This window comes from Ptychodera flava, chromosome 6 (genome assembly GCF_041260155.1).
Source record: "Ptychodera flava strain L36383 chromosome 6, AS_Pfla_20210202, whole genome shotgun sequence".
NCBI lineage: Eukaryota > Metazoa > Hemichordata > Enteropneusta > Ptychoderidae > Ptychodera > Ptychodera flava.
The window spans coordinates 7,985,640-8,000,974 of NC_091933.1; the positions used below are offsets into that span (position 1 = coordinate 7,985,640).

Sequence of the window (15,335 nt, forward strand, 5' to 3'; positions counted from 1 at the left end):
ATTTATATCATTTCAAGATATATTGATTGCTAGTTGAGTGCATTTCTCAAAACATGCTGGATGGTGCGGGAACGTTTTCATTCTACAACCCCAGGAAAAGTGCATCATAGAATTTGAACCATCTTCCAAGGTTCTTGCTTCTATGCGGAAATCACATATGGTTGGCCGATGTGGAGAAGTGTAGGCTGAGTATTCGGGAAACACTTTGTCATTGTTCATGTTTTGTAGGCAATATTTGAAGGAATCTTGGAAGAACGCAGTTATTGTATTGTATTCGTATTTTATTACTTTGTTTTCGAATTTCTCATCAGGGGCTGATTTCACTGAAGATGACGGCGTATATTCCGGTGTGTTCTTGGACTTTGTGACAGCAACGTGCCCAAATTGTCGATACAATGTCAAAGTCACCGCGGTTGACACTGATGGCACAGCTCAAGTTCCCATTTCGACGTTCACCGGTGGAGTATTGCCTATTCGACCACGTGAGTGTGCTATATTTTTAACAGAATTTTATTTGCTTTGTCTGCTTTGCATTTATTCGATGATTTCCTGAATAAAACAAAATATAACGTACTCACGTGTCTGTTCTTTCTTCTCTCCACCCCTCTTCAATTCTACCCATGATTATGAGCCCCGATGAAAATTACTATTTCAGTAACTCGGCCGCTCAGTAAAAGTGTAAATAAATAAATAAATAAATAAATAAATTGTCTGTCTTATTTTCTCTGTCTCTCCTGTGTTTTCCTCTCTCTGTTCTGTTTCTGTCTGTCTGTCTGTCTGTCTGTCTGTCTGTCTGTCTGTCTGCCTGTCTGTCTCCCTCTTCTCTCTCAGCTAATGGTATCGACGAGAATACAAACATTACCGAACGGTTGGTCCATTTTATAGAGTGGTGTCTGGTGGAGTTATTCAAGCACCCTTGACAATACCTCCTGGTGACAACTTCCCGCCATCCCGAATCACAGACCTGAGAGTTGCCGCCACATCGTATGACAACCAAACGGTCACCTTAGCTTGGACAGCACCCGGTAATGACCTTGATCGAGGGACAGGTAAGATAGATTTGGAAATTTAGTGCTTGCTTCAGAATGACATTATTTTATTTGGAAGCACACAGTATTACAATTTATTTTGTGTGGAGACTAATTTCGAAGACCAATATATGGGCTATTTAATTTTTGTTTAAATTTGTTCACATCTTGTTCGTCAACTTGTCATTTCCTTTGTTTATTCCAAAATGTTCATTGGATAATCAAGAGTATATTGACATTTTTCAGCTTCCAAATACCATCTGAGGTACAGTGAGATCTTTGAAGTGTTTTATAAAAACTTTACGAACGGCATGGAAGTGTCAAATTCGAATCTCACAGTCGGGAACTTGTCATCTCCGAAGTCCTTCGGCAAAATGGAAACGATGACGGTTCTGATGCCAAGCAAAGATGAGAACATCACGTACTTCTTCGCCGTCAGAGCACGTGACGCCCCAGGCAATGTAGGACCACCGTCGAATATTGTTTCGGCCACTATTGTATATGATGACCCGGATGAAATCATCATCATCACGACCGAGTCTCCGGACACAACGCTAGACACTGAAACGGAAGTAGACATGCAGAGCGGGCAAATATCGATTTTTCTAATCATTGGTTGCTCTGTAGCAGGTGCCCTGCTTGTGATTGTAGTGGCAATTATCTTGTCTAAGTGCTTGATTAAAAACAAGAAGTATTTGCCCGATAAAGAAGGGGTAGAGAACATCGCTTTTTAAGCTACCGAGTGATCATCCGTTCAGTGCAACAGTGATACCAAGATCCTATCACGTCTCAGTAGTCACAGGTGGCAGTGAAAAGGGCTCTGGGAAATGAATGTGTTCTATTCCCCTTTTCGATCTGTAACGTTTCCAATAAAACGACGTTCTCCTCTCATTTTACTTAAAGCTTAACATTACAATCATTGATTATTTGAATACACAGTTATTATCAGTCAACCAAAAGTACTTAGAGGCCTAACGAATTGACCTTATCGGAGGATTAGTTTCAATCGGAGGACATCACGCCATAGTAAATGGTGACTGAGGACTGAGCATAAAGCATATCAAATTTCTAGGAACTCTTTTAACTGCTCCCTGTGGATAAGCTAAGGTAAATCTAAATCACACGTATATATCGTAACAAGATTTAACTATAATGACAGAACCAATATTACGCATTTATAATACATTCTGACAATCTTAACGTGATTTTCCATATCCAGTAGTGGGAAATCGATAACAAATTACCATTACAGCAAGTTATACCAGTGTATCAAATCATGTAACTATATTTCAAATTTTATTTTATACTTATGTGATCACCATTGTTGGTCCATGTTACTCATAAATTTCTCATTATTGTATGAAAATGTTTTTAGATAGGCTGTGTTCGCCTGAACAGAGGCAATACTCAGCATAATATGTCATTGGAGAATATGGAATCCACATGTTTGCATCACCTAAACGACTCTCACAACATATAATCCTGCATCTATCCATTGAATTTCAGTCATTCCGTATAACGCATATATTCAACAAAGTTTAGCTTTTAGTTATTTGAAATCTTTGAAACATTTCCTTAATGTCGTTCAAGACACTCCATACTCAATTGAATGATGTTGATAACTGTCATTGCATTTGAGCACAAACATTTCCTTGGTAAATTAAAAACAAACTGACGAATACAAATTTAGAATCAAGTCCAGCATAAAAGAACTCATGGAAATGCTGTTGTGGCAAGTTCGAAGTAGGATGACTGGCGAGGCTTACTTAGCCCGTTAATTTGGGCTTTCCTCACGCCCGTGGCCACATAAATAAACGTTAATGGTCAGCGCGGACTCTGTTATTTCCATTATATTATCCATTATATATCAACGAAGCCAAGAAACCGTCAATTTTTTTAAAAAGTTCCCACTCGAAAGACAACGGGGCCCAAGACTTGTCAGTGAGTAGTACGCTATAAAAAATTGCAAAAATCCAAAGATTTTTTTAAAAGTTTCTAAACTTGGCCCACAAGTGCTCCACTGTATTTTGTGATTTATTATGATTGTACAAATCACATTATACGTTTTAGCTGTAAAGTTATGATGTTTACGATCTTATTCATATTCACGTGCATGTAACAAACCATTATTGTGTATTTGTGGGCAGTCACGAGGTTCAGCTTGACAGGGCATGGTAATATAATTAATTTTAGAGTGTCATGAATACTAGTACTCATTCTCGTCTGGAATTATGGAAAAATGTAAGTTTTCCTTACGAATAATTTACAAAAACGCCATGCCCAAGCTGGGCACTTAAAAAAATGGGATCCGACGACTGGAGTAAGATTTGAAGCAATTTCAATACACTTAGAAACAATAATCGGTCTGAACTATAGTGACTACGGTTCATGTACATTTGTTTTATGTCATTTAATTTTTTGCTAACTCGTACACTGCAATAAATTTGTACCTCAATATATTCTAATTGAAACAAGTACACTGCAAATTTTTCTGGTTTGCCGGCCAGCTAAATTCAAGCCAAAAATAAACCGGCTTGTTTGTCAGTAAACGGATTGTTTCGAGTTGTGAATTATATTTGGCTTTCTGGCATGCCAAGTCTGGTTTCTGTGCATGCCAGTTTGGGTTTTGATACGGCATATATACATGCCAAGTACAGATCACTTCAGCTTGCCAGTAAGCCAGTTAGTACTAAAGAATGGTTTACAGGCAATCCACTATTATATGAACTAGGCTTGCTAGCAAGCCATGTTTAAGATACTGTGGCTTGCCCATATACCAGATAATGCTGAACAGTAGCTTATTTTTAACCAATACCACACTTCCATGGATCAATAGTAAGCCAATTCTGGTTCCATCTGGTTTGAAGATAAGCCATATTACTGCAATGTGGCTTACAAACAAACCAATTTCTGACTAATTCTGGTTTACAGGCAAACCACTGTAAGGATTCCTCTGGTTTACCAACAAGCCATTACAAGCTGGCTTGCAGGCATGCCAATCTATGGCTTTTTGTAGGGCTTGCTGACAAACCAGTTCAATATTAGCCATATTTCGGGGGGGGGGGGGGGGGGGAGGGATAATTATTTCTGACCATCCTTCAAATTTAAATTGGATGTCTTCAAATTTTGTAGACACAGAGGAGGATTATCATCCCATGGAATGGCCTATTGGGTCCTCTATGTGATGGAGCTACACAAAGCAGGACTGTAAAATATCTGAAACACAAACAACAGCTGAAATAGTTAGAAATCCTGCAAGCTACATTAAAAAAACAACAATAATCATCAAAATGAATTTCAGACTAACATTTATTGCAATTTACAAGAAATGAAACAGTCTTTGTTGCAACATAATTGAATCTAATACTTACAAGGGAATACTAAAAATGACATTCTTATGAATGCTACTTGTAAAATCATACTGATAACATAATTTAATGCATCTGATGCAAAATTGCTAGCTGTTTCACTGGGAAATCCCCTGTACACTGCAGACCACTCATAATTGTCAGCCCATTTACTTCTCATCCCAGCTTTGTCAAGCCAGAAGTACTCTACAAATTGAAATGTTCCTTTCACACATCTGATGTAATCAAAGTTTGAAACCCTACATAACTAAGCAAACCTAGCACAACATTGTCTCTTTCCATGCTGCAGAATATAACACCTTCAAGAAACAACACAAACTGTTTCCTCCTTTATAGACGAGCACACCTAAACAGGGCTGCTGCTTTGCATCTCGTCCACAGAATGTGAGTTTCCAGCATCCTGCAATATAAAAGATGCAAACATTCAAACTCTGCGGTCCAAGATGAGCTCCTGGTAAAACACTCAGTGCCCAGCTACTTGTACAATGAGGGCAAGGCCTAGAAACTGGTATGTTTAGGGAATTTGTACAAGTATATAACAGTCATGTTCTTAAACACATATTTGACTGCAGGAACACAATTTTCAAGTCTTTCTTGGTGCATCAATAATCTGACATGACTGCTCAGGGCAAGTCTCTCAGTATGACAAAGATAGCTCTTACAAGTTACTGTCAATGTCATAGGCTTGCTGCAACAGTGCACTGGCAAAAAGTGTGTGAAACTACGGAGTGAATTTCACGATAATGAATTTCAATTCAAGAATATCAAAATGATTATTACAAGACAAGATATATCAGAGTCACAGTGCAATGTCCTTTTGAGACTTGCAAAGAAGTTAGTAGACCTTTGAGAAAGCATTTTATCACTCTGGCTATGCAACCCTCATCATTGATGATATACTTCACATGTATGTAGTTTGAAATAAGTAAATGAGGCTCCATTAACTGTAACTTTTGTCTACTTCTTCAGTATTTCAGTACTGTTAATCAACTACAATTTTTGTCTACTTTCCACAGCATACTAAAATGCCAAGTTTTATAGCCTGTATATTTGATCATTTTTATAATTGGCTAATGAAGTCTTGTACGGCCCTAAATGAAATTTTCAACAATAACAATGCTACATGTACATACTATATTGAGTAGCTAAACATTGGGGATTTCATCATGCTTCAATGACTTGAATGGGAAACTGCAGTTGATAAGCAGAACAATTGTACTGGACTGTTCACACACTAGGTACATGGATGTAAATTCAGCTGTGCTAGTTATTTTCTGACTATGCTATACTGGGGATATTATTTTAATAGCTGGTAGTCTCTGTTGCTTCTCAGGGCTGGTACAGCTGTGTGTACATCCCTGAACCAGCCCTCTGAAAGTAACAGGGTTGTATGAATTTTCAAGTGTAGTGTTACACAATGTCCATGCACTGAATCTGACAGTAATCAAATCCAGCATGTTGAAAGCTCAATCAGCTGTAACTTTTAGCAATTTCCAAGTAATTTTATTTTGTGCAAAAAAACTGCAGTTTCTTGTTCTACTTCTTAAGGCATGATGAGTGTCAAACATACATTATCAACCCAGTTCATATGTGCATATTTAGCATTGTTACTGTTGAAAATCAAATTTAAGTCTGGAATACACCCTTTGTGCCTGTCCTGAGGGGACATAGAACTATGGGAAAATACTAACCGGACGTGCGGTAAAACATACACGACTATACTTTAACATGGAAAGGTGCAATTTTCGAGTGAAAAAAAGTGAAATACGAAGTGAATATTTATGCTACAACAAGAAAACACCTAGTGGTGCATTGGACTAGCTTAGGTAAGTGTTTGTGTGCATTGTTTAGCAAGGTAATATTTTATAACTGTAGATATCGGTGATTTTTGGCACGCGAAGCGGGCGAGTTGTAGACTTTCATTTCACTATGTACAATGTATGACGGCGTAACATGGTCAGTATGTCAAAATCTTCAGAATTATGGGTAAAAATTCAAAATTTTAACGAATTCATACTTTGTTGACTTATGTTTTCATTGCTGTGTTTTTATTTTTGAAATATTTGAAAAAAATTGAACATTCACGTAAATTTGTTTCCGCTGAGCTACTACGGGTCCCTTAGGTTCGAGAAGCGCAGTCATCATACCGGCGCTACTGTCAGCAGGGCCATGTGACACAGTTTGCGTCACCCACTCTCGTATCGAGTCTACAACTTGGCCGCATCGCAGGCTGAAAATCGCCGATATCTACAGTTATAAAATAATACGGAGCTAAACAATGCACATGAACACTTACCAGAGCTAGTCCCATGCACCATTAGGTGTTTTCTTGTTGTAGCATAAATATGCATTTCATATTTCACTCACTTTTTCCGCTCGAAAATTGCACCGTTCTGTGTTAAAGTATAGAAGTCGTCATATGTTTTACCACACTTCCGTTTAGTATTTTCCCATAGTTCCATGCCCCTGGCAACAGGCGCAAAGGCTATATAGAACTCATTTGTCAACAACAACAATGGTTTGTTAAACATGTACACAGTACACTGTCAAGCAGAATATTGGTATTCATGAGACTGTTATATAGCTATCAAAACTGCAGTTTGTACACACAACAATGAAGATTCAAAATTGCTAAAATTTACAGCCAATGTGCCTTTACTAATTTACACAGAATTATGGTAACAAATTTTTCAACAAGCAATACTTACGTCAAAACCGTAACCATTTGTCCAACTGCAGTTTTTCCACAAAAGACACTCTTGAGAACCGAGAAGTTTGATGCCTGTTTAACAATCAGGAAAATGGTAAATTATGTCAATTCTATTCTACTTCTATACATCAGACTAAGATTCAATATCATAAACTAGGTGCATGCAAGTGCCTCCCCTCATGTGATTGATTATTATACACCTGCTTCTGTAACCTATTGAGTTTCGTTGTACAGTAAGTTTCAGTATCAGAGGATGCAGAGTCAAATAACTTTGCGGCGCAGTACAATAACATTTGTGTCATTGGACGCTATTTGACATTTGCCCTCAAAAAACCTTTACGTCAGTGCAGGGAAAAAGGAGAGATGATTTTAAATTTTTAACAAAAAGTATACTTCTAAACATTCAGTACTTCACAACGTTACTAGTGGTGAATCAAAACCCTGTGAATTAGAGTTAAATTATGCTGCTGACCTACAATTTCTATCATGTACACTGTGCTGCGCAGGTTTGAGTTTAGTTGACACGCTGAATGTGTTCTCAGTTTGCTTGCAATCGCCTGGTGAAGTATGTGACGGGCATCCAAAAACACTTTGACTTTTTTGCGGAAAAATTGGACCAAAAAAGGTGTATAATAATAATGCTATTCACAAAATACCGAGATTTATGTCCTTGTACATCGTACGCTTTAGCATTGTCCGAGAGGCGTAGCATTGAGGACAATACCTCCGCTGCACTATGTACTCGGACATAAATCCCAGAATTTTGTGAACAACCTTAAATTACAATAATAAGTGTAATGCTTATCATGTATGTTGTGTGACTACGACAAAGATATGTCACAGATATGTAATAACAGCTGAAATTTGAACAAAACCCACATTGTTAGAGTAATATGTGGAAATATGAGGAACATTCACGCCTAACATGATTATTATCGCTGCACACAACGATATTTGATCACCTTTTATATTTACTTTCTGAGTTCCACCATATCTGAGGGCAGAGTCTTCATTCTGTTTCCACATTGTGCTCAGAGAATCCATTGTTAATTTGTGGAGCTGAAGGCATTTTCTGTATCAAGTATATCATGCCCTGGACCATCTGTTGAAAAAGAAACAAATAAGTATCTATTACCAGTAAGTGGAAGTCAATGGTCAACATTTGTACGTGAAGTTATTTGCTGGAAATGAATCACTTTAGTATGTACCTGTCTTGAATGACAAGATGGCTCACAGGATTTGTGTAAACAATGACGTTGAAGGACCCAAGTTAAAATCAAGCTGTGGAAACATAAAGTTGCCTTGAATAACAGAATCAACCATTACGTCATTTTGGACAAATGATTTGTGAGGTATGTTTGTCTGTATTAAATCATCTAAGTTGCCAGGTCGAGGTTATTATCAACATAACCAAGAAATATCATTCATGAAACAGTCTAGTTTTGTTATTGAAAGAATGGTATGAGGATACCTGCATCTACACCATGGCAAGTCAGCCATACAAACACCGTATAAAAGGGACACACACACATCAGGCCCATTTGTTACATCCTTGGCAATCATCATTGATATGAATATATGCACTAGCTGCAAAATTTGAAGCGCTACGGTGAGGCGGTTGGGGAGTTTTGGTTTTTGCGACCTCACTCACCAGTAGCACTACAATGCCGACGGCCGTGTAGAGTTCCACCACATACATGAAATAAGCACATCCCACTGGACGAGGCGTGTTGATGTGAAATGCTACATAATTGCTGAATTTGGTCGTACGATTTATCACTACTGAAGACAAACACTACACAACACTAACCTTGTCGTTTATGGGGTTTGGAATTTGTTCAAACATGTCGATCGCGTTCCATAAACCATGGATGTAATTTTTTTTTACATCCATGCATAAACATTGACTGAGCGTAGGGCATCCGTGTTTCACTGAGCCGCCTGTACCGGAAGTTGAATGGCGGCTCCCAGAAATGTTTTCGGAACGCGATCGAAGTGTTTGAACAAATTCAAGCCCGGTTTAAATTAATGACTTTCACATCTTACACGGAATATAACACGGAATAAAGCTTACTTGCCTCAAATTCCAAAGACGTCGGTTCTTTCTTTCTACCTCCATGCACAGATCTAGCGGGACTGTGCTCCATCGAGTGACTCGATGCATGGTTGAACGAATGAACACAAATACATGTAGTTTCGCTGTACATAACATGTTCTTCCAAAGTCATATTTCGTCGGTGATGGAAGCCATTGCTGTCGACTGTTATATGGGAAATTTTGGAAGTAACTGACGGGGACTGCCGTAGTTCGGAAAGGACTTCGGAAAGGTTGGACGATCGTAGACTGCGTAGAGTACTGTCTCAGCTGCACTGCATCTCGGCTGTGGCTTGGTGCGCAGACAGAGGAATTCATACGCCACTCCCTTTGAAGTGAAGGGGTGAGGATTCCACTAGCCAGCGGTCACTTTAAGAGTACGATCAATCAGCAAGTACAATAATTCTTACATATGTCACGGTGATATAATATCTATAACGAAGTTCACATTGACTCGGGGAATCATTGTGTAAAATTGAACTATATAAAGCGTAATGTTACAAAGGGTGAACCGTGGGTCAAAGGTTACGTAATGACCGCGACCGTTAACTTTATTGAAACACGCCACGCGTGGACACACGTATACGTAACGCTCTAAATTATCATCAGCGGTGATCTGGCTTGCATATTTTTGGCACGTCATGAGCCATAAATTATTGTGGTTTTTACTTTCGTTGTTCTCGCGGGAAATGCAGACAATCCGACCTATAGGCCCAACATTTATTTTTGCATGTTAATGAAAGAAAAATGACGTCATTTGCGATCAACACTATTTCAGTATTGTCAATTAATTCCTTCAAATTATTGTTTTGATATTTATGTACCCGCATACTTGAAGCAAGTTCATATCTTATGTTCAAAATTGTACAGTACGACAAAATTAAAGCTAATCAATCTGTCGCACTGAATGCAGGCATTGATGCGCACCGTCCTCGCTGTTATCAATGTAGTGACGTGATGTACGATTCTGGTTTAGATATTAACCCGTGACTGTCATGACAATGGCTTGAAAACAGGCCGATTAATTTCAAGTGCATGGATGGTTTAAACTTAAACCATACTCACAAAGTTGCCACTTGTGGTTGGTTTAAAGATGAGCCAATGAATTTGTCGGTATATAAGCAAACCAACGATGCCAGTGGCTCAAATTTAAACCAATGAGAATAGACTATGAAAGGCTTAAAAAGAAGCCATTCGGCTTAAATTTATGCCATGACGGGCTTGATAATAAGCCACCCATGTATTGGTATGAATACATGCCATTCATACTCTTTGTGGTGGCGTGACTGCAAACCAAAAAATCTTAGTGGATTGCGGGCAAACCGAAATATTTCAAACTGGTTCACCCGCAAGCCACATACAAACCAAGTGGTTATATTTCAAGCCAGAAGAATTTGCAGTGTAATAAAGTGCTTAAAACAAATTAAACAATATTACTCGCACAGAAATACACACACTTGACACAAACAAACACACAAAAACACACGCATACATGTATACATGCATACATATATATGTATATATATATATATATATATATATATATATATATATATATATATATATATACATACATTGAAATTTCCTCTCAAAAATGAAAGAAATATTTTTTATACTTTTGCTTAAACTTTCATCACACGAACGATAAACCATTCTCTTTCAAGATCAAAATAAAAATTGGGGGGGGGGGTTACCATGCAAAATTTGGTACTCGGAATTATCCATTGTTAAACCGATATTTGAGATTCAAAATGGCCGCCATGATCCCTGTGGTATCTCTATGTTATTGAGGTCACAGGTTCATATGTGATTACTCATTTCTGTACGTGTAAGATCGCCAACCCATAGCGTTCAGCACAGCGAAACAAGCTACGATTATCAAACGTCTTTAACGTTGACATCATTTCATAATTTTCCTATTGCTTTTTATATGGTAAATATAAATTTAAGATCTAAGTCTAGCGCAAAGAAAGCTAATAGAAATGTTATTCATAACACGGTAAGTTCAAAGTATACTTTATTTTTAGGTAGCATAAACGATTAACGATTCAAAACACAGTCGTCGCTTTCCTTAAAATATCCCTTGCCCAAGAGTGGCATGTTCACATTGTCGAACATCTGACACCAATGGCAATACTAAGCAACTTCAATACACTATAGAAAAGAAGTAAACGGCCTATCCCAGTGGTAACAATATTTAAATTTGTTTATTTTCCCAAATTTTGTTGCTACTATATGTTAGTCTTCTCGCGATACAAGTAGTAAATCATTTATGACAATCATTCGATGTCTTTATTCCCATACAGAATTCAAATAACTATTTTAGCAATGATAACCCGTTTTTCTTGGTTATGTACTCTGGATGATCATATCGAGTTGTGATAGGTTCCTTCTTTTCCTATCTACTCAAACTTGGGGTAACCTAAGGATGGTTTCGATCATTTTTCGATCACGATATCACACCCTTAATGCTATAAGCCAGCAATTATATTACATCTCGTTCGTCATATAGTTGGATTTCAGTTTATCTATTGTTATCGTCAATGCTAATGATACACGTGAGTATTTGCTACTTTTCTTTGTTGAGAATCTAAACTAAATAAGCTACAGGTCTCACTAGATTATGTGTTTGATAGTTGCTAATTGACACAAACTTGTATATTTTTAACTGGTAACATATTAGTCAGCATCAAAGTTGTGTATCTTTCTCTTTTACGGTAACATATTAGTCAGCATCAAGGTTGTGTATCTTTCTCTTTTTCGATGACTTGTATTTAATGATAATCAATGATGTTATCAGGACAGCGACTACTGCCACACCGGCCAATGAACAGCCAACCACCAATGACGTCGACACGGCCCTACTCGGTAAGCCCTCTTGCGGTACGGCCGAGGAGACTCGGAGAACAGAAGACATTCTTGATGGGAATTCCGTCGTTGTAACTACATCATCCGGGTAACGACCAAGTTCAACAGTGATGGAGACGATGTTCGACGGCTGCCCAACGTTACCGGCTGCGTCCCGAGCTCTGACTGAGAAAAATAACGTAGCGTTTTCGTCGTGGTCCGGAATCTGGACTATCACCGTTTCTGTTTCACCGAAGGGCTGCGGTGATGACAAATTTCCGGCCGTGAGGTTAGAGTTGGTTAGCTCCGTACCATTCATGAAGGTTTTGTACAGTACACTGAAGTTCTTGCTGTACTTAAGATCATATTCATCAGCTGAAAAATGAAAGTTGAACGACAGAAAGATCTATCATTAAAACAGACCGTGTATTTCGTTAAGATGATGGCCGATACTCGGACTAGACAGCTGTAAACGCGGCCTTGTGTGCAAATTGTTTGGAAACATTAGAAATAATGCTCGATATACCCGTCTGCGCCATCAACATTAACGTAGAAAACAATACACCCAATATTAACAACTGACATCAAAAATATTGTTTGGAAGATGAGTTTGCGATCTACAGATGTTTTCTTAACATCGAGGAATCTTCTGAGCATTCCTAGAAAGGTTAATTTCCTGTTTGATTATTCGGGCAAGTTGAATAAAACACACTTTTTGAATGCAGAAAGCAAGCTTTCTTTTCTTTCTCAGCTTTAGGCCCGAAACTGGAAGAAATTTGTAGATTGACAGCTTTAGGGTTTCAAGACAAGAAATTGACCTTTATAATCTAACAATTCTCTGGTGGTTAATAAGCTCAAAACCCCCGTAAATTACACATTTTCTAAAAGCCTAGAGACAGGGTAACATTTTGGTAACAACAGTGTTACCATTGTTTACATAACTATCACGTGATAGGTAATTTGCATAACCTTTCAAAAATCTGTTTTCCCTATGTTAAGTTCATCAAAATATCTTACTCAAACTTTCTGGAATGCCAAGCTGTCACAACGCTCTTGCAAAGTGTGTCTCAGATTATATCTTGCTTTTTGGGCACAATTTTAGGATAAAATTCACCGCTCTAGAAGTTTTTCTGGCATAAAAATTGTTTCAGGAGGTTTAAAAAATTCTGAGACACTTTTTGAAAGATCCTCCTGACAGCTTACACTCACACAAATTTCAGCCTTATATGTCAAAGCATGGAACCAAAACATACAAAATATAAGGGAAATAGATTTCTCAAATATTATGCAAATTACCTGTCACGTGGTAGTTATGTAAACAATGGTGACACTATGGTAATAAAAATGTTACCATATATCTAGGCGTTTCCGAAAATATATTATTTACGGGGTTCTGAGCTTAATACCATTAGAAAATTGTAATCTTAAAAAGGTCAGATTCTTGTCTTGAAAACTTTAATAAGTGAAAATTTCACAAGATGATAGTCCGATACGAAGAGAGGCTCTAGATTGCCACATTATTAATAAAGTTATTGTCTATGATTATAACGAGATGGACTGTCAGATCTTTAGAGTAGTTTGTTGAAAATGATGATAACAGTTTTCGCATTCCAGCATCACGTAAGAGCAAAGAGAAAATGGCTTTATAGTTATTTGTATCACTGTTTAATTCCGACTGTTACTCAAACGGCAGTCCCTAATAAGTTGCTGGTGACTCATATGAAATGCCAGCTGACTGTGTCCAATTACTTCATCTCTTGTTCAGAGGTGACATGCTTTCCCTTAGAGTAAGCAAAACATGCAGATTTATTTAATAGAATTCAACCTATTTTCAAGGTTAAAGCATTACTACATTCTTGCGAAAAGAAGGAAAGCTGCAATTATCGATTTTAATATAGACGGCAGAAGCAAAATCTACTCTCTACGTTTTAAGAATGGCATGCTTCTCATCAGCTGATGCACCCGTCCTGGGATAAATGGTCGACCTAAATGTAAGTGTGCAGTACTGTAGCTTTGTCTGGCCGTCTCATCGCTCCAACGTGCCACCAAATAGATTCACTTTTTCTTACAGTACTGTTACGCTTTCAACTTGTTTGCACCAGAATCATGTTCATTTTATCACGGGCCTACCTGTTCCTCGATCCAGGTCATTTCCGGGTGCTGTCCACTCCAATGCGACAGTTTGCTCGTCATACGATGTACCTATCACCCTCAGGTCGGTGATTCGGGATGGAGGAAAGAGGTCACCATGGGGTATGGTCAGAGGTGCCTGAATCACGCCACCAGACACCACTCTTTTAAAACGACCTATTAGTTGCGTTAGGTTGATTCTCTCGTCAATTGGGTCCGCTGAGAGTTTAAATGTATATTCTGAGTTAGTAGCCCTAAAACATGGTGTTTTATCTAAAAAATTTAAATCGGGTCCTTATTCGAACAAAATATTTCCTTCGATGTTGATACAGCGTAAATGACAGACTTGGCGTAAAATGATATAAACAAAAGATTGAAAACTCAACGAAGTGTACTAAAAGATATGATCATTGAAGGTAATTTAAATACAATAATTCCATGTTGTTGTCTCTCCTTGAAATCCATTTGTACTTAAACAGAACTAGTGACACAAGAAATGTTTTTTGTTTTTTTTTATGTTTTCTAACTTCCAGCAGTCAGGAAATACCAGGCGTCTATAGTCTCGATGCAGCGCCACCTCTCGTTACAGTGAGAATTCGGATAAGTAGTCTGCCCATCACATGTGGTGTATGCAGTTTTGTTGTCATAATGATGACCTTCGTCAACCTAAAATATTATCTTCGGCTGAGTAAATTGACAACATGAAAGTTAACAGAAAAGCTAACAAACCACAAACAAAATTCAATCAGTAATAGGGAATTGAGATTGTCACAGAATTCGCAAAGATTAACTCACTCGGTCGCATGATCGGTAAGACTCTGCTATTGGAATTGCCTATAACAGGCACTTCAGCGCCCCAGCTGGTTTCCTCTGCAGTCACTTTGATGTTGTAACGGCAATCAGGACAAGTAGCTGTCACAAAGTCCATAAACACGCCGGAATAAACTCCATCGTCCTTACTGACGTCAACTCCTGGTGGTCCAAAAATTAATAACGCTGACAAGTTCCTCAGAAATGTCGTAGATTTGACAATTGAACGAAACAACAGAGATTCTAAAGTTGACATACCTTTAATCAAAAATTTCTACTTTAAGGAGTCTCTTGAACACGAAATGCAAAAGTGCATCGTCAGTGATCAAATGTTCTAATTTGCAATCA

The 15,335-nt window shown here is 38.0% G+C and overlaps 2 protein-coding genes and 1 long non-coding RNA gene across 4 annotated transcripts in view; 1 reads left to right on the forward strand and 2 right to left on the reverse strand.

Moving 5' to 3' along the window:
• The window catches only part of LOC139134749 (calcium-activated chloride channel regulator 1-like), a 75,106-nt gene extending 71,623 nt beyond the window's left edge, over nt 1-3,483 (forward strand). The window contains exons 9-11 of the mRNA XM_070701771.1: nt 312-482; nt 832-1,049; nt 1,275-3,483. Coding sequence (XP_070557872.1) covers nt 312-482; nt 832-920 — 260 coding nt within the window. The 3' untranslated portion in view covers nt 921-1,049; nt 1,275-3,483. The remainder of the gene's footprint in view (nt 1-311; nt 483-831; nt 1,050-1,274) is intronic.
• An 836-nt stretch (nt 3,484-4,319) lies between these two features.
• LOC139134721 (uncharacterized) lies at nt 4,320-9,675 on the reverse strand. Of its 2 annotated transcripts, XR_011552854.1 has the most exons (4): nt 9,185-9,494; nt 8,069-8,208; nt 7,105-7,178; nt 4,320-4,796 (listed from the first exon to the last, which is right to left on the reverse strand). It is a non-coding gene; the product is annotated as an uncharacterized lncRNA (long non-coding RNA). The 2 variants fall into 2 exon arrangements; XR_011552853.1 differs by having other exon boundaries at nt 7,105-8,208; nt 9,185-9,675.
• Nucleotides 9,676-11,595: 1,920 nt separating this feature from the next.
• LOC139136030 (calcium-activated chloride channel regulator 4A-like) lies at nt 11,596-15,243 on the reverse strand. The gene is made up of 3 exons (XM_070703849.1): nt 14,973-15,243; nt 14,178-14,396; nt 11,596-12,422 (listed from the first exon to the last, which is right to left on the reverse strand). Exons 1-3 carry the CDS (start codon nt 15,241-15,243, stop codon nt 11,926-11,928), a joined length of 987 nt encoding a protein of 328 aa, XP_070559950.1. The 3' UTR covers nt 11,596-11,925.
• Between the last annotated feature and the right edge of the window lie 92 nt (nt 15,244-15,335).